This window comes from Chelmon rostratus, chromosome 6 (genome assembly GCF_017976325.1).
Source record: "Chelmon rostratus isolate fCheRos1 chromosome 6, fCheRos1.pri, whole genome shotgun sequence".
NCBI lineage: Eukaryota > Metazoa > Chordata > Actinopteri > Chaetodontiformes > Chaetodontidae > Chelmon > Chelmon rostratus.
This window is the reverse complement of record NC_055663.1, coordinates 24,553,423-24,578,340: the sequence shown is the minus strand read 5'-3', so window position 1 is coordinate 24,578,340 and position 24,918 is coordinate 24,553,423. Positions and strand designations below refer to the sequence as shown.

The window sequence follows — 24,918 nt, the reverse complement described above, 5'->3', positions numbered from 1 at the left end:
TGTGCGCACGTGTGTGTGTGTGTGTGTCTGTGTGTGTGCTGGCCCTTCTGTTTCCAAATCAGCACCAGGCGGAGTGTGTGTTTCTCGTGCTCCGTGTCTCCACTGTGTCAGCGTGTGTGTGAGTGTGTGTGTGTGTGTGTGATATAAAAAGACGACTGCACGATGACACGAGTGGCTTTAAAGGGTTTGTAATGTGATCTTTTTATTTGTTTTTTCTTGCAGGAGGCAAACAGATAAGCAGGACATGTGACAGCGTCTGGAATTAACAGACAAGCATACACACAGGTGTGTGGCATGTTTCATGTTATATATGATACAAAACAAGTTGAAGCAAACTATGTGCAATCTATACTGAATCAAACTGCATGCACAAATTCTACTTACAGTCCTATTTTTGAACACTTAATTTCTGACTGATAAGAAAAGCTGCAAAATATAATTTGATTAGAAACTATTGTTGATGCAAGAATATACATTTTTAACTTAAAGACCAGCTGAAAGCCTGATCTTTTAAATTCCAACACAGTTCAAATTATGTTATTTCTTTAGCTCCAAGTTTATTCTGTTTACTTAGGGAAATGAGCTGAGAGATTTCTGGTCATAAAGCTATTTTTTTCCCATATATTTTTCTGGAATTGCAGCTGTCAGAACCGACTCAGACCTCTGGTATTTGCTGTAATGCCTCTGTCATCTTTGTCAGTCACGTTTGAAAAGTTACAGACATGAAGATATAAAATAAGAGGTGCAAATGTGAGACTTTTAAAAAGAGCACAGCTCTGTCTGTTTGCCTGGATTTGAAAACTGAAAGATGAAGCTCATCCCGGTTCTCTGTGTCCTCAGATGCGGCTGCTGTAACGTTGCTGTCATCGTCGGATGGAACAGGGCTGCAGGTACGTATGAAATATAATAAACACATAGACTATAATTGTAAACGTCGGTAGTAATATTGTTGAGAGGATGCACTGAGCCTGTGTCGCTTGTCGGATGCTTTTAAGGTTTTGGATGCGACTGACTGGGCAGATATTTGTGAAAGGAGCTGCTGTTTTTTTAGTTAAAAGGGAACGTTAGACTGGGGCTTTATTGAGGGCGTACTGTGAGTCGTGTGAGCAGGTTCCTTCCCGTTAATGTTGCGGCTCTCCCGGCTCTTGGCTGTGTGTTGATGTTGCTCGGATTCCCCCTTTAAAAAGTGATTCTTCAGGCTGGTACCAGCATGGTGAGCCACAGACTTTAACGGTGAATATCATCAGCTCTAAGGGCAAAAGCGGGAGCGGGAGTGGTCGCTGCAGGGTGGACAGTTGTGTGTGAGGGACGGGGCAGGAGCGGTCTGCCCGCTGGGCTCTATCAGGTGTGTGTCTGACGTTTGTGCACATGTGTCCCCACCGTGCAGGCCTGAGGTCGGTCTTTTACCTCTGAGGGGCTTTAGGAGAGTTTCAGGAGGGTTTGTGTGTGTGTGTCTCTGTCCACTTCTGCGGCGCTGAAATGCGCGTTTCAGCACCACGGAGGTGAACAGCGACGCGCAAAAGAAAGAGGACACACGTTAATTGACTGTCCTCCAAACTCTGACAAAGTCTGTTCATAAACTACAACACTGGCAACAAAAGCGTGTATTAACGGGATTTATAAAAGCAAAGTGGTTGAAATCAGTGCTGACAGTCGGGGTAGTTTTGATTATTTTGTCAGTTTAAGGAATTATCAGCACGGAGGAAACATCAGTGCTCAACTCTGGCCTGATGTGCCTCTTTTTTATCTCGATAATTTATGGCGGTTTTTACTCACCTTAAAAACTTTGGTGTCACGATTTATAAAATTCAGAAAACACACGATGAAATTTGGACTCATTCGGGGTAAAGAAGAGAGCAGGAACGCGGCGGGGGGAGCATCTGATTTATCATGCTGTCGTGCCAGACTGGACGGTCGGATTAAGGTGTGTGTAGGGACAAATGGGGTCAGTGTTGACTGAAAATGTTAGAGGGTGTGTGTGTGTGTGTGTGTGTGTGTGTGTGTGTGTGTGTTGAGAGGAGGGGGCTAGAAACTGAAATGTGAGAAAGGCTTTGTGTTGCAGGATTTAGGGGAGGTGGTGTGTGTGAGTGTGTGCTTAGGGCTGTCGATACTGGGAGGGGTAAATATACTTTTGGTGTATACCAAACAAAAACCTGAAATTAGACAACAGAAGCTGTGCTTTGTGGTATCGTCGTGGCGCAAGCTGGTAAAAATAGATAATTACTCAGCTCTGTCTTTTTTGCCTGTTTTGTGTATTTAAAATAAAAAGATCACACCCCCTCAAAAATGCAACATCATGCGTGTTAAGAAGCAGTGGATGAGATGATGTTGTAACATGTTTGTGGGCTTTTTCTGCGCGTTTTCAGCTCGTGCAGATTACACAGACACACGTGGAGATGTTCACATAGAATTGTGCACGACTAAATCCACATTTTCTCTCTTGTTTTCAGCTGCTGGGTTTCGAGGACACGACCGAGACGTGAAGGTGGACTCTCAAAACGTCCGATTGGAGTGTGTGTGTGTGTGTGTGTGTGTGTGTGTGTGTGTGTGTGTGTGTGTGTGTGTGTGTGTGTGTGTTGTTTTAAATATCAAAATTGTTGGCAAATATTTGTATGCAAAAACGAGGTGCATGCTCGAGGCTGTAAGACAATTGTACAATTTATTAAATTGCAGATGAGTGTGTGATCGTGGCAGTGATGGCAGAATATAAAGTGTGTGCTGTAAAAGTCATTTTTGTCAGAATTTTTATTTTTTATTTTACTCTGCACTTTATAACTATGACTGAGAGACAGCTGCTCAGAAATCATTTAATTTCACCCCCGTTTGAAATTGTCACATAACTTGCTGCTCCTTCCTCTCGGTGTCACGTTGACTTCGATCCCTCCACTTGTGTCAAAGAATGCGAGCAGCTGCATGATGACTGTCAGCATGCTGACACATTTTCATACTCTTGTCCCTCTGCAGACTACATGACAGGCTTTGCTTTGCGCCACAGAGGCTCGGTTTGTCATAATTTCATGTTTAGTTTGGGTGTGTGTGTGTGTGAGAGAGAGAGAGAGAGACAGGGAGCATGGCGGCAGAGGGGGGAGGGAGGGTGCTGGATACTAAAAAATGCTGTTGCAAATAGCTTTTCAGGGTCGGAGTGGGGAACAGAGAGCACACACTGCTGAGAAGAGCATCGTGACAACCGGCTGTGCTGCAACATCCAGCGTCTGCGAGCACGACTGGCCTGTCGATGTGCGTGGAAATGTGAAAAATACAGTTAAATAAAGCGATGCAGATTCACATGCCTGTCTCAGTGTTTATGTAACACACACATCTCATCTCTGCTTCCCTCTCTCAAATGTTTGGGATGGGGAACTTACTACGACGGGGCCGATCTCGCGAGAGTCTGAGAAGCGATGCTGGGGATTGTAGTTTTTGCTTTTGGGAGCTTGGACTCGCTCAGGTTGCGACAGAGGTGAGTGTGGACGCGTTATCTGGCGCAACATGAGTGAATCTGTGCGCTAAGATGCCTCACTGCACCTGTTTCCTCGCTTTTTAGTGGTTATCAGCAGTATGATGCAGACAGAATACTTAAAATAGACGAGTGACTCATGTCTAGGTGGGAGCAGGCTGACCTCACAGACTGGCATCACTTTAGCCAATTAACTGTCTCCGAGCGCTCTCCAAGGGGCGGGAGGACGAGCACATTTTTCACCAATGAGAGCATCCTTTCATTCATAAAGTGGTGTGGGCAGTTTTTTTTCGAAAGCGTGGGTTTGGAGGGTTTCATAATCCTGACTGAAACCGACAAACCTGCTCAGGCGAGAGCCAATGACAGGCTCCGGATGGGAGCTGCCGTAATGTTTGCCCAATCGCTCCTCATCCCGGTCTCCCTTTGACCCACCCTGCTTCATACAGAAAATCGAATGAATGGGGGAAGCTGTGGCCTTGATTGACATGCTAATTCACCAACCGGCGCGGCGGATCAGCCGAGAGACAGCTACTGCGGCCAGTGAGGAGCAGAGAAGGGCGGGGCAGAGTAGGAGGTGGGCGGTGCACTTTAAATCAGGCTAGACAAGTGTTGGGGGAGTTGGGGGAGTGTGTGTGATGCTACAACCTCCTTATAAAGGGACTCTCTCTCACGTTGTGGCTTGGAAATTAGAGCACATTGCCTAAAATTGAGGTCTCCACACACACACTCTCACACACGCCGAGTCACCGAGAGCCGCTGCCATGAACCGGATGAACGTTGAGGAGACGCTCCGCAGGGCCGAGACGCCTCTCTTCTGGGTCGGTGCGTTCACTGTGGCCTCCCTGGCGCTGTGGCTGCTCTACAGGCTGCTCTTAGGCGTTAGGATCTGGGTCTTGGGAAACGGGCAGCTGCTGTCTCCGAAGCTGGGCAAATGGGCAGGTGAGTTGGGTCACATCAATTTTCACGCCACCTGCATCACGGTCACGAAGAGGGCAGCTCAGAAGTAGGCAGGTGGACTCGACGCACAAACACCAGAATGAGGTTATTGAGCTCAAACTTCACTTTGGCACAAAGAAGAGCTGCATTCTGGTGCGTTTTTTGTGACTTAATTCAAGGGGGGTTGGTGTTGCGTAACAAGCGCAGGTAAGCAGCTGATTGACTGACAAGATAATAGTCCTTATTAGCTCAATTGTTTTGTTTTTTCCTCGCATCAAACACAGCACATACTGCTGCTGCCAGGGGCTCCAGTCAGCGTTTTCACCCACATTTGGAGCGGTGCGGGGATGCCCCACATTGGTGAGCCAGGAGCCAAATTGCGCAGGCTATGCGCACTTTTCAGAGAGCTGTTTTATGTGGGTGAGCTCTCAGCCAGCGCACTACTGAACCACATTAGCCCATCCGCATGATGTAGGACAAACCCATGTGCCCAATTAAAACGTGACCTACATCTAGATCGTTTTCATAGCTTTTCACTTCTCAAAATGCCACACTGGTGTAGTTTGTCCAACATTCTGAGTCTCGTGTTAATATTATTTTACCTCATTTTGTATATTTATGTTTTCATATATTTAGGCGATGTTTTGTCAAGCTTCTGCTCATGTCGTCGTTTCCTTTCTCATCATAGCTTGTCACATTACCTTGTCCCATTCAGTTTGCCCTACATATTGTCAGACAAGATTAAAATGTGAAATTGAGGATTTGACCCGATTATTTAGATACTTTATCGGCGTTCTTGACCAAATAGGAAGCGACTTTCCAGTCAAATCGAAGTGTATTTTGGTTTGGTAGAGACTAGTCTCATAGGAATCGCCCTGCCATGGCTTGACCCACTTCTCTAGTCTCCTATTTGGAGAAGACTGCTGCGTCTGGAGCCTCTTGCTGCGCAATTTGCCGAGCGCTCCCCTTCGCGTCGGGATAGGTTGATAATCTCCCTCTTCTCTTTCTAATAACCCAAAACCAGACGACCCGGATGATTTGAATGCTTGTTGTCTTTAAAAAGAAAAAGCAAATAAAACCCAAATGTTTATCTGCACCGTGACGCACTTTGCCTCCATACCGTCGTTTTTTATGAATGGGGTGTTTAATTGATGCCCTTTGCGCCATAAGAGGGAATGAAACGCATGACGCAAAGGTAGGGTGCCTTTAGGAATGACTAATGTACATTTTTTTCGTGCTTCTGCTGGAATATGCGGAGGAATACCGGTGCACACCGATGAGTCATGCGCTTGTTCATCGCTTCGTCATCCATTGGTCATATAGAAATTGTGATTCCCTCCCCCTTCCCCCTCCCCCTCCACCTCCAGCACCCTTAGTATCTTGTGCTTGAGGTTTCCTTCCTGCACTCTTGAGGACCAGATCTGATTCCTCAGGCTTGTTCTCTAGCAGAGCCCATTTTGATGCAGTTAATTATCTTTCTTAGAGGTCTTAGTATAATTAGTATAAAAGGGCACATTTAAGCCCCGTGTTGCTATATGAAAACCAGCAGTTTCAAAGAACCCTTTTAGAAAAGATTCTTCACTCATTAATCAAAGGGTTCATGAAAACTATATGACCAAACTTTTCCGCACCGCTTACATTTCTTCTTGTATGCCCTTTCTTAACATGTGAGCTGGCATGCCACTCCCTGAAACCAGTTATTGCCACCAGTCTGACAAGTCTGACGTTCCATTCCAATCACAGTGGTTGGACTCATGGCAGGAAGTGAACGGATTTTGGGGTGGAGTTAGTAGACGTGTGCTCAGGATGAGACCTTCTGCAGCTGGTTGGACCAGATGTGCAGGTCGGGCCAGGTTAGGCAGTGGTGTGATTTTTCTCACATACAAATACATTAAGTTGTGCAATTCCCTGTCTCCACCTTTCACCAAAGGACTGACGCACCTGTTGCAACAAGTCAGACTTAACGATTGATTCGGCTCTGTATTCTTTATTTCAATGCACAATAAGCAACAAGAGGGTAATATGTGATGGGATGTCCTGTCAGGTTGTGGTGCGTAGCTGCTCCACAGAACCTGTATAAGACTGAGTTTGTAGGATTTTCAGACATTTGCTTTTTTCTTCCGCATGTCCTTTGAATCCGTTCTTTCTCTCAGGAGCTGTACAGTTGCATAATACTGCAGGTGAGGGTTTATAATGTTGATAATAATAGACTTGAAATTATTGACCTTGACTTTATGTGATAAAGTAAGATGAGGATGTTGGCTGGTCAAACAACCAGTAAAGAATTAACATCATTAACATTTTATTTCACCAATAGAAAAAAATCTTCGACTGTTATACTTTCTAGAACAATGTTTGCTGACTTGGCACATCCTTTAAACATGTGGTTTTTGCAGCATGTCTGCTGTTGCAACTCAGGAGATAATTAGTATTTCCTGGTCAGACCAGTTTGAGTGTGTGCGTGCAGGTAGATGAAGTAAAGTTTGCCTGGTAACAACTAAAGGGAGATTGAATATTAGTTAATCACTTTCATTTTTACCTTTTTTTGTTTTTATATCTTTGAGTTTAGAGTTTTTCCTGGTATAACTGCACATATTGGTGTTGAGCTGAAGCTCTGCAGCTCTCACATGTAGAGCAGAGCAGGGATTTCTCTGGAGTTCCTCTGCCAATGACTGGTCTTCCCCTTAGTGGATGGGACTCCTAGCGGCAGAACAGGAGCACTGCAGCATTGGTTAAGGTGGCTTCCCCAGCCTTTCTACTGCACTGTGCATCCACATGCACACACTCTCCCTCCCCACCTCCTGCCAGCCCAGTTCGTGTCTGCAGCTCTGTTTTTCCTTTTTTTTTTAAATCCTTAAGCAAAGGAAACACTTAATTTTTTAGGACTTTTTTTGAAAAAGACCAATAGGTGCATCAGAAGGGAGATTCCTGCAATTCCTTTCAGGAGTGTGCATGAATCTGGCTTCTAGAAAGCTATTTAGTCTTTTTTAAAAGACTCTTTCGTGTATCTTACGGTATTTTATCAAATATTGTTATGACGCAACATTCAGTATTTAAGCGTTTGCTTCCAGTGTAGAAGCTTTTTACTCGAATGTGTTGTAGTGCCCAGTTTTCTCCTCTCCGCTCGCTCCACTCTTAGCCCCCAGCATCCCATATTATATAAGAGAGCCAGTGTCTGTTCTGTTGCGTGTGAGTGAAACTCCATTATAGGGAAGTAAATTAGACCAAAGGGAGCTTTTTGCAAGGGTGGGGGGGTAGTGATGTGACGTGCGCCTTAGAAGTGCCCTCCTCCTCCCTTTGACATTACAGTTTATTGAGAAAATGGTCCTATTACATAAGAAAGATGCAGCCATTCATCAGTAGAGCACAAGAGTGACAAAGACTTGGGTCAGCACTTACGCAAGATTTTAGAGTTTGATTCATCTCCAGGAATAAACATTTCAGGTGTGCAAGTTTTATCAACACAAGCTCAGTTACAGGGTATTATTATTATGAGAGAACCATTTTGAGTGTTTTTTTTTTTTTGAATATGAGTTAGGCTTCATTCATGGTAAGGAAAATGCACATATGTGAATGAAATGTATCCCTGTGTGTGTGTGTTTCAACTGAGGCAGGGTCTCCACTTCTTCATCCTTGTGAATGTGCTTCCCCCTAGTGCTTTGTAAGAGTGCGTGTGTGGGTGGAGGGAGAGAGAGCACTGCTGTTCATGTGATGAACACGCTCTGTGACACGTGCTGGAGCCAGGGATGCTGGGTAAAATAGAAAAAAAGGGGGGGGGGGGAATCCTCTGCATCTCCCTCATTTCAAGCTCTTCTCAATCCCTCCTCCCTCCCTCGCTCCATCTCACCCAGCTCCCCATCCAGCCAGTGTGTATCTGTTTCTCTATATCTTGTTCTCTCTTTGAGGCTACAGTACCATCTTCCTCTGAGCATGTTGTTTTCTTCTCCACTTCCTTTTTTCCGACACTCTCCATACATGTCCCTTTCTCTCATCTGAACCTTTCTCATTTTGCAACATGACTGGATTTATCCCTCCAGTCCTTCGATGTTTTCTTAGAAACTGAATACTTAAATGCTTGCAATCCATCATGACCAGAACTGATATTATTTTTGCAATTCGCGAGAAAGGAGTCCATTTGTAAATTTATTATTTATCCATAAATGGCCGAACAGTAAATGTTGATGCTGTAGCTGCACAAACACTAAGATGTTGCTTGTCTATTTTCTTAATTTATTATAAAATCAACTGATTGTTTCAGCTCTGAAATGGTCTTTTGAAGCCTTTGCACTGACAAAGGGTCTGCCATGTCTCAGCAAATAAAGATAATATCAAAAAAGGATGAAAACTTGTATTAGCATTAGTTCTCTAGATGGGCGTAGAACCTGGAAATGGCCCCTTTTCAGCATAATATTGAATGAAGCACCTCACAAAATATTTATTTTACTTGCACATTGTGTGATTTTAAGTCATGCATTTTTACTATGAACTTGGTTTAACTTAATCTAAATTTAACTGGCTTTCCAGCATAACTACAGCATGTCTTACACATAGGTATTACTAGGCTGAAAAGACAAGTACAGTAATGCAATAGCTGCTAAACACACAGTGTTGTCGTTTTTTTCCTCCTGTGAAGTGATACCTTCTTACGTTGGTTGCAGTCCAGCATGCCACAAAGGCAGTTTGTTCAGTTGTGAGTATCTGTTGAAATGTATTTTAAGGTGTTTGGCATCTGTCTTCCTTGGATTACCTGAGAAGAAGAATGTATGAAGTCATGTTCTGAGCTAAGGCATTACCTAAGCTCTAATAAAAATAAAGACACCCAACTCAGGGTGTGTAAGACAGTTGAAGTGCAGGGCAGTTATGCAAAAAATGGGTATCTGGGTCTTGATTTGATTGTAAAAATAAAGATGTTTTTTAATGTCAGTTTTGGTTAAACTTTGTGTTGTCTGGTTATAGTGTTTTGGTGTGATTTAACTCTTGATGATTACATCGTTCAGAGTTGTAATCTGCAGCACGACGTTCATTTGGTACATGTTTCAGGGCATCGTCCATCTGATAGTCTTTTAAATACAAGTTTAGTTTTTAAAGTATATGTGCAGAGGAACTACACAGGGATGTCAATGGCACAGCAGGCCTTCTCAGTCCTGGGTCACTGAGGGCTGCGCGTATGCAGGTTCTCATACCAGCCATCAAAGACTCCAGCAGGTGATTTCACTGATTAACACTCCTGCAGCTGGAGAGGGCGGACTAATAAAGTGAAATCACCTGCTGGAGGCTTTGTCTGAAATGAAGACCTCCACGGAGTACGGCCTGTCCTTAACGGCGCTCGGTCAAATATCAGAGTTTGTTTCCTGCTCAAAAATCACCTCGTCTTCAATCCAAGTTGTGAAGGAAACTATCGATTTTTAAACAAGGCGACTATTTTTGCTCTGTACCCAAATATAGATGCTGGTTCTATCTTGGGCAGCTCTGAAGTACATGTTCTCTTTCTCTGTCTCACCCTCCCTCCCCTCATTTCTCCCTCTCCCCCAGCCCGATCAAGCTTTATTTTTGTCGACTTTTATATTACCCATGTGACTTTTCTCCCCTGCTATTTAAAGCAGTGTGTGTGTGTGTTTTGAATGTGGAAGGTGGGCGGATGGAGAAAAGGGATGTGTGTTTGGGTGAGGGTGGGGGGGTTGTCTTTGGATCTTCTGCTGCATCCCTCCCTCCCTCCCTCCATCATTTTTTTTTCTCCCTCTAAGGTAGGAGGGGCTGCTCGTTGATAGGCGAGTTTGGGGTGCGACAGATTACATAACAGTACGTAACGAGAGCGGGGCATACAAGGACCGCAGTCTCTCCTCACTGAGAATCTTAATTGGGGATTTGGTGGTGGTGGGGAGGGTCTGGGGGGAGTTTTTGCGCTGATTTTAGTTCTGTCTCACTCTCTTTGCACAAGTAGTTGAATATTCTAAAAAAAAAAAAACCCTCACCCTGTGGGTAACTGATACCATGCCAGCTTTCTCTCCAACTATACACCAGATCAGCTTATTTTACTAATCAGCACACCTTCACACTGTCTTATAATACGAGCTGCTCATCCTCACACACGTGCCTTCCCATGCAGTCCACGTTAATCTGAGTCAAAGATTCTTCAGTACAGGGCTTCGTGGTCGCCCTGTTCTCTTTCCACTGCTCATCAGATCAGATGTTCGGTGGCTTTTTCCCAGCCTGCAGTGCTTGTTCTGACATCAGGGTTTTTAGGTGGAGGGATGAGGATGCAGCAGCAGCAGCCTGGTCGTCGTGGTGATGGTGGTGGGGGATCTTGTTGGTATTCAGGTGCTGCGGCAGGCAGGCAGGCAGGCAGGCAGCTCCCAGACGAGGCAGTGCAGGCGCGCTGCTATTTTTACTCCTCCTGCTGCTTTTTTTAGACCCTCGGAATAGTGAGCAGGCAGCGGCAGGGGCTGCTCCACTGCTGAGGAGGGAGGGAGGGAGGGGGGAGACAGAAAAGGCTGGGGGATGTCAATACCTCTGGACGTGATGTGCAGCATTAAGCACAGCTTAGCTGCGGTGCAAATGCGCCCCCGTCAGTGCGCTTCAGAGCCAGCATGGTGGACGGTTTTGTCCGAGGCGCTGGAATGGGAGAGACTGGGTTCATAGCGGTGTTGCTGGGAATGAATGAGAGGCAGCCTTGCACACATTCTGTCAGCACACACACACACGCATACATTCAAGGATTCACACACCGTTCTTCCCTGGCCTCTCCCAGATCTCCATTTTTCCGTCATCGTACACAGCAGTCTCATACGTGGTTGCCTCATCAACACACATTCACCCTTTGTTGTCAGTGTGCGCTCGTCTTCCCTGAGCGTCAGTAGCGCTGCTGTCAGTCACGTGCTTGCTTGCGTAGACCCTTTTTGTTACATTACATCTGTGTGTGTCACAGATGTAATACACTGCTCACGTGAGGGGAATTAAGTACTGCTGGGAACACTGGTGTGTGTGTGTGTGTGTGTGTGACTTAACTGAACAATGGTGTTTTTGGACATTGTGTTCTGTTTGTGCATCAGTGGAAGAGCTCAACGGGGGTCTTATATTTCGTGTTATTTCTGCAGTGTCCAGTGTAGGTTCATCACTGAAGGGTCGGCAGGTGACATAATTCTGTTTTATTTCAGGTGTGGCTGATGATTTTTTTTTTTTTTTTTAGCTTAGCTTCAAATGTCCCAGAATATTCTCTCTGTTCTTGTATTTGTTACACTAATGATGGCTGATAGCAACTCAAAAGCAAAACGGAAACATCTTAAGACTGGAGAGGAACTCTGTGTCCTAATCCCACTCTACTAGCCCCCCCGTTACGCACATAAACACACACTTCACTCTCACTCACTCCCTAGACAACGTTTATTGAGAAAATGGTACTATTATATAATGAGTGGGAGGAGTGGAGTCATTCATAAGTACAGCACGAGGATTTGGTGGTTGTGGGGAGGGGGCATGAGGCCTGGGGAAGTGCACAGTGGAAAAACACAATTCAAAGTAGAGTGCCCTTAAAGAAGTAAGTGGTGATAACAAAGTTCGGATGTTCTGTGTACTGTCTTCACCATATCTTACCTCCCCCTCTACCAACCCCCTAACAAAATCCCTGTACATACTTGTTACATTTTCTGTGAAACTGTTAAAACAAATACAAATTTGTACTAACTGTGACTATATTAAAAATAGGCAGATTTGTATGATATAGATATACGATTTTATGATTGCATTTCAAATGTGCTTTGGCCCTGTCAGAATAAGAATGTTCTTTTAATGATATTTTGCTAAAAGATTATTAATTGATTGAGTTTAAAGACTCACAGCCCCGACAGCAGCTTCTCCACTCACTGGAAAAATGACAAACCTGCAGAGTGGAGGTTTTCCACTTGAAATGCAGCACACTTTGCTATCAGAAAGGATTTTAGTTGTTGTTTAGTGATAAGCCAATGACCTTCACCCTTTCTAGGTAGAATTCATCAGCTTAATGGAAAAAAAATGAGACTCAGAAGCTAGAATAGTGGAGTTAGGACTGACGCTCATTCTTGAAGTCTTAAAATGCATGGCATGCACAGCCTGAACACACACACACAGTCTGACAAGTACCATATGTTCTTTACTGCCAAGTTCAAAATGCCACGCTGCACCTGCATTTTAAACACCTAATAAATTCTTGCACGCCCTCATCTGTCAGGTTAAAGTTGAAACGGTGCTGTTGTGTGTTCATGTTGGCCGCATAACACATTCTCTCAACAGGTGCAATTCTCTGCACCTGAAACTCAGTCATGCAGACGGTTCACGCAGCCCAGCTGCCTTTCTGTGGGGCATATTTATTGTCCCATGTGACAGGAATGTGGTCGGTGCACTGTGGCTCCCTTTGTATTTTTCTTGTTCTTTCTAATTCTGCATTTCAGCTGTCATTTCTTCCTCAAAGGTTTTGTAAGCCTAGTTAGAGAAGAATCATAGAAGGTATTCCTTATCAGTTGGGGCCTTTCTTCACTTGTTGATGCACAATGCCTCAGAAAAGGCTGTCTCGTTGTTACCATCTAGCAACCTTGTAGCTCCAGTCTGATTTTCCATGATCTAAATTGTTTCATGCTCCTCTTGTTACACTCCTTCAGCACTCGTCAGATAAACTCAAAACTTGCATGATTGTCACCTGAAACGAGGATATAAAAAGATTTTAACAGTTCCTGGCAATTTTGGAAAGAGAGTTTTCTCCTGCCAGCTGTGATATGTAACATTTCCTGTGTTATTGTGGCATGTGTGTAAAATATGAGGCCTGTGGCTTATAAAACAAATAAACCGTATTCAGTTTCATTATAGTAAATTAGCAAAAGCTCATTTTTATGTCAAGGTGCTTGTTCTTTTTTTCCCCTCTCAGCCATTTTACTTTGCAGCGAATGTAGCCTCTCCCTGCCTCTGTTTGCCCCCACCTGCATCTGCAGCGAGAGCCTGATTTGGTACAGCCCGCGCCCATTGAGGCTTTTCTGCCACGGAGCGTTTCATTCTTAACACGGGGGAGGTTTAAAAATAACCAGGGATTCTGCTCTCTTTTCACTTTTGACTTTGTGCTACTCTCTCTCGCTCTCACTCCTCTCATTCACTCACTTGTTCTCCCCCCCTCCTCCTCCTTCTCCTCCTCCTCTCCTCCACCACCATCTCTATTCTGTCTCTTTCTCCTTCACTCATTCGTTCTCTTGCTTCGCTCCAGTTCTATTTTTAGCCGCCCCTAGGATCCCCCCCATCTCCCCCACCCGCCCTCCCTACCCCACTTCACCCTCCTCCCTTCTCCTGCTCCATGTTCGTCATCACTCCCTCCTCTCTGCATCCCCTCTCTCATCTTGTCTCTCTTTCCTGCTCTCCAGCTCTTTGCCAGAGAATGTCCTCTACCGCTATTAATCTTTCATCAAGCCTTGCTAATAATATATTCATGCTGCACAACTATGCGTGTGCATGTATATTTGTGAATACCCCCCAAACCCTCCCCACCACCACCAACCTTTTGTTTGTCTTGTGTCTTGTTTTTCTACCTCCCTTGTTCTTCTTTCCCTCCCTCTCTCCTTCCATCCCTCCTTTCTCCCCTCATCCTCAGTCAGTCAAGGAGCTGGGGTTGATGGGCAGTGAAGGTTTAAAAATAGCCCTGCTTGCTTGACAAGGTGAGGAGAACTCTCAACACAAGAAGAACATCAGCTCCTCTCTCTCTGTCTTCGTCTCCCCACGCTGCAGCCACTTCACCATCTTTCGCTGTGCTTCTGCTTTTACCGTTCCTCTCTGCTTTCCGGCCATTCTCCTCCGTCCTCCACCTTTTTCTAAACCACAGGCACACTTGATTTAACCTCAGCAGTCCCGTTTGTCTGTACACTAAATTGAAAAGTAATTCATGGCTGCGGTCATGTGCAAAAAAACCCTAAACATGATCTTAAATCATATTGTTTTACATCACAGGAGCTGCTCTCAGTGGGTGTCGAGGGCTTTGTGAATCCTATACCGCCTTCTGTCTTTGTTCTGCTTCAATCTATACCATCTTATCTCAGCCTCTATACAACCTCCTCTTTTGTCTTTGTAGCTTAATCTGTGATTTGTCTCCTATCTTTACTATCCTGGGTTGTATTAAATGCATCTGTGCTCCCAAACCGAGCCGCACATCCGCTTTTGTGTGCAGTTTTGAGGATGGACACCCTGTAAGCATCCATCCAAAGCTTAGAGAGAGGTTTTCCTAAATAGCAGGTGAATAGTATTGTGGGGTGTGTCCGCCAACGGATTTGCTTAGCGTGAATGCCTTCAGATGACGGTCTCGTCATCTGTAAAGAGCCCCGGGCTAAACGCCATACTGGGGCTTTGAGCCGTTATGAAGACAACTGGAAGTGGTCAAACCTGATGTGAAGGTGTGTCATAAAGCTTCTGAACAAAGAGGAACGTATTTGTGTGCATTTTTATGTGCGACTGTCACAGGATGCAAAGGTGACAGAAACGGTGAAGATGGCATCATAAATGTGCCAGAGGAATGAGTCAGTGAGCCACTGAGTGTGTTTACCTAGATACAAAATGCAAAATGAAACGATGGTTTTGATCTGATTATTCATTCTCGAACCAGCGTGGGTCTTTTTTTAAACTTTTGGGGTCTTTTAAGAACATCTTCTCCCTCATTAGTGGAACACAAAGTGACCCCTGCCCTGTGACATAGTGTGAGTGTTGCAAAGAGAACCTATACTAACCTCTTTTTCTTCTTTCTGTCTCTCCAGTTGTGACGGGAGCCACAGATGGAATCGGGAAATCCTATGCGGAGGAGGTGAGGCTCCTGGACCCTTATTTATTTCATTTCTTTCACGGAAAAGCTGTGACTCATGCATACACACACACACACACACACACACCGTGTTCCCTCATAGGCCACGGTAGGGGAGAGCTCTTACAGGCCTATTAACGTGGAAGAGAGTCCTCACACACATATGCACACACACTTCAATGCAGGCTCGTCAACAAGAGCGCATACGGCGGTAACAAGCACACGTTGAATAGGAGCTACCCTGCCACATGTTTACTTGCCCATACTTGTGTGGGTGCGCTGGCTGTATAATATAGTCATGTAGGGCCTTTGACTCATACTGTTGCTGTTGGTGCTACAGTGGGGCTAGCTGCTTGTCACGCAACGGTTGGCCACTATTTTAAGTGTATTATGCCATGCAGGTTTTTTAGGCATGTTAATATTTATGCCTAAACGCACCGTGAATGCTGCTTTCACACAGGACGTGATAAATCCACCTCTGTGCCCTGAAGTACATCATTTCAAATGCACAAGCATATTTGCTCACTGCACAACAGTACGGCCACACAAACTTAAAAACCTCATAGGGAGTAACTGGTCAAAATGGGACAAAGATTGAGGATAATACGCTTCTGACTTGATCAAAATTGCCCCGATCATTAGTCAAATATGAAGTCTCATCTGGAAACATGCTTCCAACAAAGTTGGCACAACAATTTTGGGTGATATGTTACAGTTCCTCTCTGATGAAGCTGAACTTAACGAAAGTTGAGCAATACAAACCTGACTTACACTTTAGAGAGTTTGTGCTCTTATTGGATTTTATCTTCATTTTCACACAATATTCTCTGTGATTGGTCAGCAGTGAAGTTTTCTGTCTCCTCTTGCTGACATCTGTAGTCACCAAAGCTGCATGTGACACTGGGCTCAGTATATTCAAATTATGGTCAAGATTGTGCATCTCTTACTGACTGTTGTTTTCTTTCTAGCTGGCTCGTAGAGGATTTGCCATGATGTTGATCAGTCGCTCCCAGGACAAGCTGGATGACGTGGCCAGGTCACTTGGTAAGTGTGTGTGTGTGTCCCCACATCATGGAAACCTATTCAGGGTTGAGTGCACAGTGAGTGGGCTGAAGAGGATGTGTGTATGGGCAGGCAGTGACGTGCAACCTCCCACCCCATCGGCTGCAGGGTTTCCCAGGCCACGATAGCAGGGCATGACTTAAGGAGTATTGTCAAAAGAGAAAAATGAGAGAAAATGATCACTGCATCTCTTTTGAGGACAAAATACAAGTTTATTTCAGTCATTTCATTGTGTGCAAACTGTGGCAACAAAGGAGTGAATCTACTAACTTCTCTTTTCAAAAACACAATGCATTTGTTTTGTCATTTTGTGAGTAGTTTCACTATTCAGATTTGTTCTCTAAATCCCATTTTTCACGCTCTTTTGCATCCCGCTAAGTCGTGCCTTTTATTCAGTTTGAGAGCAGGTGAATTGGAAACATGTAGCCAACAAAGCAGGCTGTGTTTTACATCCTCACTCTCAGTGTGACGAAAGACAGGTTAAATATCTGGCCTGATTAAAAGAAACTCATGGGCCAACCTGTTCCTCTGAGGAAAGACCGGTCTGTTTCCAACAAATATCTCCTTCAAGTCTACACAGATGGAGACAAAAAAATAGCAAATGAGCATCCGTATGAAAGGAAAAACTTTTTCCCTCCTCGTCGCTGGCCTGTCTCCAGGTTTTAAGAGAGACTGAATGGTGAGTGGCCCCCCTTGTTCAAATAGTACCCTCTCCCTGACTCGCTCTCTTTCCATCTGTCTCTGACGTCTCCCACAGCGCAATTTCCCCTGTCGTGCTTCAAGTCCACAGAGGGGGCTGATGGGTAGTCACGAGCGGGGTGCGGCGTGCCAAACTCTGGCACTCCTCCCTCACGATTAGTCTGACGAGAACGCCCTCCTTGGCGTGTGACCGGGCAACCCACCCTGTCCCACCTATAATTTCATTGTCGTAAATGCCTCTCCTCTCTCCTATACAAGCATCTCATTTGACTCTTGAGCGCACCTACCTGACAACCCCAAATTATTCCTCCAATCTGGCAACCTCAGCCTTAATATTTCTGCTTCTTTGCCACCATGTCCTGCTTTTTATAATTTTCTTTGACGTGGGCTCACAGTGGTTGTAGTGACTAAAAATAATCTGAACTGGATATAGATTTCAGCGAGCCTTCATCCCCTAACCCTCCTCTCTTTTTGTCACTCACCCCCCCCACCTCTCATCCCTCTCAGGTTCCCCCCCCCCCCTTTTTTTTTTTTTAAAGCTTGTTTCAACTCTGAGCACACACTGACACACTGCTGGTCTTTTACTGAGGCACATCCCAGGAATTTTCCTCTTATAACTCCCTCCGCCACCTATCAGCTAAACGAGTCTTTGGACAATAAATTCTAATTGCAGCAGGCGCGTCAAACATGACGAGGGAGTGGAGGGAGGTGGGGAGGTGGAGATGATCTCTCGCCTGGTTTGTTGGTAAGCAGTGCCCTCTTCAGTTCAGGTCTGGCACTGACTGGTTTCATGTTCCATTCATTTGAATGGATCCAGGGTTTTGAAACGGGGGATTGCTCTGTTGTCGGGCCACATAATGCTGGTTGACTTGTGACACATGAATGCATGGTATGAGTGAATGATCACAAACATGTATCCTTTTTCTTCATTGCCATGCATAGCCATCACTGTAATGTTATAGCTAATGGACGCTCGTTTCTCCCTTCACAGAGGAGCAGTTTAAAGTGGAGACCAGGACCATTGCCGTTGACTTTGGCAAGACGGACATCTATCCAAAGATCGAGGCAGGGCTCGCTGGTCTGGAGATTGGTGTTCTTGGTAAGAGCTGATTTTTCACATCAGTGTGTGCATTGATCCTTCTACTTGCAGGCAGTTTGCATGTCGAGAAATTTAAAAGAGTTTTTCTTCAGTGCAGTTAATGTACTGTTGGTACCAGTTGTGTTGCAGACCGAAAGGGCAAAACTTCTTGTGTATTCAAGCAGCATGAGATGCATTGTGTTTGCAGCAGGAGGTGAAATGGTTATAGAGTCATTACTGTGAAAAAAAATTGGACATACATCATGTGGTTTAAGGGTGGCAGACAAAACATTGCAAAGACAGTTTGGCCTTTGTTTCACTGTTGACCTTCTGAATTTCACTGTGTATCAGCCATGCTGTGTTTTGTCTGAATCAAACAAATGTAAGGTGGTTTGACCAGTAGAGTAATTTGATCCCTGTTAAACTTGCTGAAGTTGGATACTTGAAAGACTTCTTTGTGTTTCACTGAGCTGAAGTTTTGACGTGCACTTTGTTTCCGGGGACCATGCCTAAGGTCTGGTTGAACTATTGTGCCATTGTGAAGGAGACACATTGCCAGAACACAAAAGATGAATCTTCCTCTGTGCATGAAAAGAACATCTTTATCATCCTCCACTTTTTGCGTTCCTTTTAAAGTCAGCCTTTAGTCTGAGCTGTTGAGACTTTCCAGAAAGCATTATTTTTTTCTGATATCACGACTCTTGGTGTTTAAAGTTGCACTAAAATTTCAGATGTTCAGATTCTTTAATTATACGCGTTTACCCGGGAGTTCACGTTGTGCTTCTCAGTTGAACACTTAAGGAACTCTTTGTCCTCTTTTTATGATACTAAATGTGCTCTGCTGGTTCTAAGGTGTGGCTGTGTCTAGTGTGGAGTAAAGGCCTGTTTCTATCTCTTTTGCTTTTGTTGCCACCTTGTGGTAGAAATGCAAGAGTTTAATTTCTCCAGCACCAGTTTTTTTTGTGAAACTGGTAGATTAATTACTTCTTTTTTTTCCTTTTGTCTTCAACAGTCAACAATGTTGGCGTCTCCTACCCCTATCCAGAGTACTACCTCCATATTCCCGATCTGGACAATGTGAGTTTTCTTATTTCATGTTTATTTGTAGATGGAAATTCTCTAATGTTGCTAGTTAAGAGCGCAGTCTCAAAATAACTGAGCAGACTCCTACGTCTATTTTCTTTTAAAGCATTTTTCAAATTTCTCCTTGTCTCATGCGCTATAGTAATGATTAGTCTTATTGCATCTACTATACCAGACACATGCTTCCTTTCATATCTTTGGTGATAGGTCTGCTTTCTACTGTTTGAACATAAAACCTCATATGTGAGTGTTTAGCTGACTAGTGCTTTCTGTGTTTCAGTTCATCACAAATATGATCAACGTCAACATGACCTCAGTTTGCCAGGTAAGGTTGTCTTCTTCATACTTTTCTGGGTGGAAATATTGATGGCAAACTTCATATTTACATCTCGTCCTAAGTGTTTCTTCAAAGTATCACTTTCCTCGTCACTTTTCCCCCTTTTGTTCGTCTCCTCCTCTTCTTTTCCTTTTTCCTCCTCTGCTGTTTCTGCCATGGTACCTGCAGTGTCTCAGTTGTTCCCAAAGCAACGGTGGACTACACCAACGCTGTCTGTACTCGCCACCCACGCAACTCTCTCTCTCTCTGTCGGTTTCTGCCTGTCTCTCTCTCCCTCCTACTTTTAGTTTTTTTTTTTCCTAAACAAAACTCTTTCCCTTCTTTCCCCGCTCTCCTTGTTTCTCCTTTTTCAAGAGTTTTGTCATTGTTTTTACGTGACGGTTGATGTTAACTGAGCTTGTGTTGCTGCTGTTCTTTTAGATGACCCGTCTGGTGCTGCCCAGAATGGCTGAGAGGTGAGTTAAATGATAGGCTTCCATGTTTTGCGACATGACTGCAGTCAAATATCAGTGTTGTGAAAAGAGGGATTGTGGCACTGAGCTGCACCAGAGCTTCTCAAAATCAAACAAAAACCTTTTAGTTTTCCAAGAACAGTTACTGTTCATAAAGGTGACTCTTTATCGGGAAGGGGGACGAGAAATCCTCACCAAGCCCTCTCCATCACTGCATCTCTTTTCCTCTCCTCCTTTGTTCGCAATGCTGACAAGCTTTCAATTCACACAAAGTGCTCTTCCCACCAGATTGGCTGCTCTGTTCCCATGTGACTCCTGCTGGCCAATAGCAGTGCAGGCACATTTGGTGCCGTGTGAGGCTGGAGCGTCACTCCACTACATCACTGCAGCAACAGGCTGCCATGGCAACACACACGGCCACTACCACACTGTTTTAGTGTGTGTGTGTGTGTGTGTGTGTGTGTGTGGAAGATCACTTTGTGTGTATTTGTCAGTGTGCTGAATGTGTATAGACACAGGGTTCCCACTGGCCTGGAAAATCATTGAAAGTTTGTGGATTTGAAGAAAAATAAGGACTTAAAAAAACTTAGGAAGATAAATGTTTCGCACTGTTCTGGGATCAGTGCTTCACCTCTTGAGGAAAGCGCTGTGATGTAGCTTGTTATGGCAGCACTGCTGATATTTAGCATTGAACAACATGATCAAGAAGCCTCTGATGATTAATTTTCACTGATGTCACATAATCAAAACATGTTTGAGTCCTGAAATTTCATTCATTCACTGAACTCTGACATGTGAGCAACCCCAAATGTCCTCTTTGCATCACTGGCAACAAAACAAAGTTCTTGTCCTAAATTAGACTTGTTGTGTTTTTCTTAGGTGCAAAGGTGTTATCCTCAACATCTCCTCTGCCAGTGGAATGTACCCTGTCCCTCTGCTTACAGTCTATTCTTCCACAAAGGTATGTGTGACCTCTGTACTTGTCTGTCACTTAAAAACCATCAAGAAATGTTTTATAAAATTAGTCAGTATTTGCTTGTTTCATCAAGTCAACCCACCCTTTTTTTACCCCATTTAGAGGTTGTGATAACAGTAATATTTTCCACATTGATGTGTTAAAGTTGACCATCTTTTATCGTGTGCAGGCCTTTGTGGATTTCTTCTCTCGTGGCCTTCAGGAGGAGTACAGGCGTCAGGGCATCATCATTCAGGTGAGTTTGGGGCTTGTCTGATGGGATTAATCCCCCTCCTCTGCCCTGCATAGGATTTTTTTTTTTTTTTTTTTTTGAGCCAGACAGAGAGAATTTTTTAACTTTGTTCCCCTGCCCAAATTTTGAGAGAAAGTAGCACAAACAATGGCACCAGGAAGCCTTCTCAGTTGTGGTGTCATTTACTGTAATCTATCTCAGTCCAAGTTGAAAATAGTATGCAAGATAAATTCCGGAAGGTCAGTTCTTCAGATAGTGTACAACAGCCTTTGCACCTCACCCTTCATGTAAGTGCAGGTGACCCACAGAACATTTGGGACTGAGGACTGGGGTGGGTTCTGTAGGCCATGCTTGTGTCGTGGCTTTGAATTTAAATGCTTAATTAAATAAAATTAAAGTGGATGAAAACATGACCCATTCATTTTATAGCATTTCTCTAGTTTTATGGAATATATAAGAACTTCCCTCATAGATTCGGCTCAAAAGAAGTAACTAACTTGTTGCCGTCAGCCAATCCTGTCTGAAGGGCAAAGGAATGAACACACCTCATGCATTCTGCCTCTGATATGCATTTTTACAGCAGTGGCATTTTGGAAAAATCTGTTGCTCCATACAAAGCTTGTTTGTTCTGTTTTTAGCACCCTCTGTAGTAGTGACTTGTGTGCCACCTTGTGGTTGCAGCGTGTACAACAGTTTCACCTCAGCAAACCCGGAGTCTATTTTCACCTGATAACCCCAGTCAGCCCCATTTTACAGCAAAGATTTTATGTATTTTAAGTTTAAGTGCGTGTTACGGGGCCATCTGCCAGATTCAACGAAAAAAAATGCTTTTCCACCATTTGATTACTGTCTGTGCTGCAATTCTGGAGTTCAACTGTTGAAGTTTGTAATATAAATTAAGAATATTTATGCCAACCCGAGGAAGAACAGAATTTGTTTCATTTAAACTTTAAGCTAATTTGGCTGTGGTGGGGTTTTTATTTTATTTTATTTTTTTAAAGATGTTCTTGTTTTTTAAGCCCATCTCGCATGTCTTCCTTCAGAGCGTGCTACCCTTCTTCGTGGCCACTAAAATGACTCGCATCAGGAAGCCCACCCTGGATAAGCCCACCCCAGAGCGCTATGTGGCAGCTGAGCTCACCACTGTGGGTCTGCAGAGCCAGACCAATGGCTATTTCCCCCACGCTGTCATGGTAAGAAGTGAAAACCTCATGATACTGATCAGGAATACATTCAGTGAACTTCAGTGTTGCTCTTAGTTCTTGAGTGTCAGAGTTAAGACTGAACTATCTGGCTCAGTAGATGATTTTAATGCGTATTGAGGTTTGTTGCAACACACATCCAGTATACATCCAGGCTGTGTTTTGTTTCAACCAATGTGTGGAAACACTGTTGCTGAATTATGTCCTGGAAAAGGTTTTTAGCTAGATCATTTATTTCAGCATTTTCATTTAAAGATTAAAGCCTGTAAGCTATAGTTTCGATTGACTGTAAACACACGCACCTCTTCTGTTGTGTTTTTTTCTCCTTACAGGGTTGGGTGACCACCAAGCTAGTGCCAAGCAGCATCGTCATCTTCCTGGGAGCCAGAATGAACCGTCTGCAACGTACCGGATACCTGCAGAGGAGGAAGCTGCGGGAGCAGAAGAACGGAGCGAGTTTGAAGAGTGAATAGGAAGACTGCTGACAAACCTTCAGGCAGCCACTCTCTTCTGACCCGGTGCAGCATTTAAGGAAAAGAGTGTGAGTGTATGTGTGTATGTGCATGTGTGTATCTGTTTGATCCTCCAGGGTTGCCTGCGATTTCACCTTTGTGCCTTCGGTAAATGTGCGCACCAAAGCATGTGTACAACTGTGTAAAATGGCAGCCTCTGCCCTAATGTGGCGTGCCTGGAGAGAAACAGCCAAAGAAGCCAGGAGGTGAAACGATATTAAAATGCTGTTCTTGGCAAAGAACATTAATACTTTTTTGTCACTGACACTGATGGTGGAGACGATACAGCCAAAAAATGAGTCATTTGTTAACCCTGCTGTTGTAAGCAGTGGAAAATGGTGGTGGGCATCTTTTTATATATATATATAAATGTATAATTATTTATTTTATATTTGTATGAACACATGAGCCAAATTCAGACCTTTAGACTAGCTTTCAAAATCACTGATGGCAGTCTGCTTCCTATCATGCCAGTTTACTTCCATCACTGAACTGTTATCATCATGCATTGGCTCTTTTTTCTTCTTTTGTATATTATTGTGTGTTTACAGTATATTTAACAATGATACTTTAGTGGCGGGTTGTTGTTGCACCAATGTATCACTTGTTCTAAACCAAAGTTGTTTTTGTAGTTATCATTCACTGTCGCATTAAACAAGTGCCTTTCTACTGACATTAATGCTGGAAACGGTCAGATTCAATGATAGGGTATTGACGGGATACAAATGTGTTGTGAAAGGAGGCAATTCAACTGGAACTACACAGTTGCTCCATTTGCTGCCACTTTGAATCAAAATGTAGACCTTTCATAGACAACGGAAAACGTCTCACCCTTTGCCCATTTAGTTCATCTAGTGTGTTTTGAAAGGATTTCACACAGAATGTTTGACCTCACTAGCTGTGGTTTCACATTTACCTACGGACTGGTTCATATATTACTAAGTGTTTGCTGCAAAACAGGAGAACTGCTCCTCTTTACACAGTTTGTGCACAATTCAATTCCCCCCTTATGACTTGGTCTGACCTGCCCTTCAACTAAGATGCCTTGTGAATGCTTTTCTTCTGTAAAGAGTCTTTTTAATATGCTTGGAAATAATATTTGAATTTCTACATGTAAAATGCACTGTTTACATTTAAATTGCTTGAAATGTAAGTTTTATACGATTTGTTTAATAAAAGCTCTGGCATACAGTACATTGTTGTACCTGTGTACCTTTTTTCCCCCTTAATAGCTGAATAAATGTATGGTAATGGAGTTTTCTGGAGTTGTACTGTGTATTGGATTGGCTCAGTAGCATAGTACGCAATGAGATCTGGGTAGTGGTGGAAAAACTGAGTAACTGTAAAAGTCCTGTATTCAAAAATGCACTTAAGAAAACATTTACCACCAAAAGTGGAACTATTTCTACAGAGTGGCTTCTTTCAGGGTTGATGTATATACTTGTAGTGACCCCTTTTGCCAATCGATCAAGGGCACCTGGTTGCTGATGGTGAGGATGTTGCGAAGTGTGTCAATGACATGTCCACTCCACTGCTTTGATCCAAAATAATCACAGTGCTGTTTATTGTTGACATTCTTCAATACCATAGTTTCCAAAACCAAAAATTGTCTGCTTACCAATGTAGATGCAGATTACCAAGTCAGACTAAAACAAACACCAAAACAACACGACATGGTCTAAAACTGTTTGCTTCTCTTCCATCAGCCACACCTGAGTGCTTCACTTGACTGATTATATGACCTCTCACACTTCACAGCAGGGATGTCCCCAGTGGTGGGAAGCTCACAGCAATAAATAAATAAACAAAAATAAAAACGAAAGACATGTATAGAAATGACTCTTACAATACTGTAGCCTATATTATACTTTTACCATTACAATAAGGTGTAGTTGTCTAAATTGTTGCTCATCAAGGTGGCACTAATTTGACTTTCAATACTGTTGTATAGTTTAATCTATATTATATCATGAAATCTGCAAAGAAACTGATAATAACTGACAAATGTAGTGGAGTAATAATGAATATCTCCTTGAGAAATGTTGTCAAGAAGATGAATATGTAATGGAAGTACTAAGATAAAGTACAAGCAAT

At 43.7% G+C, this 24,918-nt stretch overlaps 1 protein-coding gene across 1 annotated transcript; it reads left to right on the top strand.

Moving 5' to 3' along the window:
* Positions 1-4,089: 4,089 nt before the first annotated feature.
* Positions 4,090-24,012, top strand: hsd17b12a (hydroxysteroid (17-beta) dehydrogenase 12a). The gene is made up of 11 exons (XM_041938817.1): positions 4,090-4,396; positions 15,148-15,194; positions 16,160-16,235; positions 17,944-18,051; positions 19,043-19,107; positions 19,394-19,438; positions 19,871-19,905; positions 20,782-20,863; positions 21,048-21,113; positions 22,154-22,303; positions 22,645-24,012. The coding sequence occupies exons 1-11, from the start codon at positions 4,219-4,221 to the stop codon at positions 22,783-22,785; spliced, it is 993 nt and encodes a 330-aa protein (XP_041794751.1). The 5' UTR covers positions 4,090-4,218; the 3' UTR covers positions 22,786-24,012.
* Positions 24,013-24,918: the final 906 nt, after the last annotated feature.

Excerpts from the sequence above, each read along its gene's own strand:
- hsd17b12a (XM_041938817.1), top strand. The coding sequence starts at position 4,219 with ATGAACCGGATGAACGTTGAGGAGACGCTCCGCAGGGCCGAGACGCCT. Across the intron at positions 16,236-17,943 it reads TGACGTGGCCAGGTCACTTG|AGGAGCAGTTTAAAGTGGAG; the intron begins GTAAGTGTGTGT and ends CTCCCTTCACAG. Across the intron at positions 19,108-19,393 it reads ATATTCCCGATCTGGACAAT|TTCATCACAAATATGATCAA; the intron begins GTGAGTTTTCTT and ends TCTGTGTTTCAG.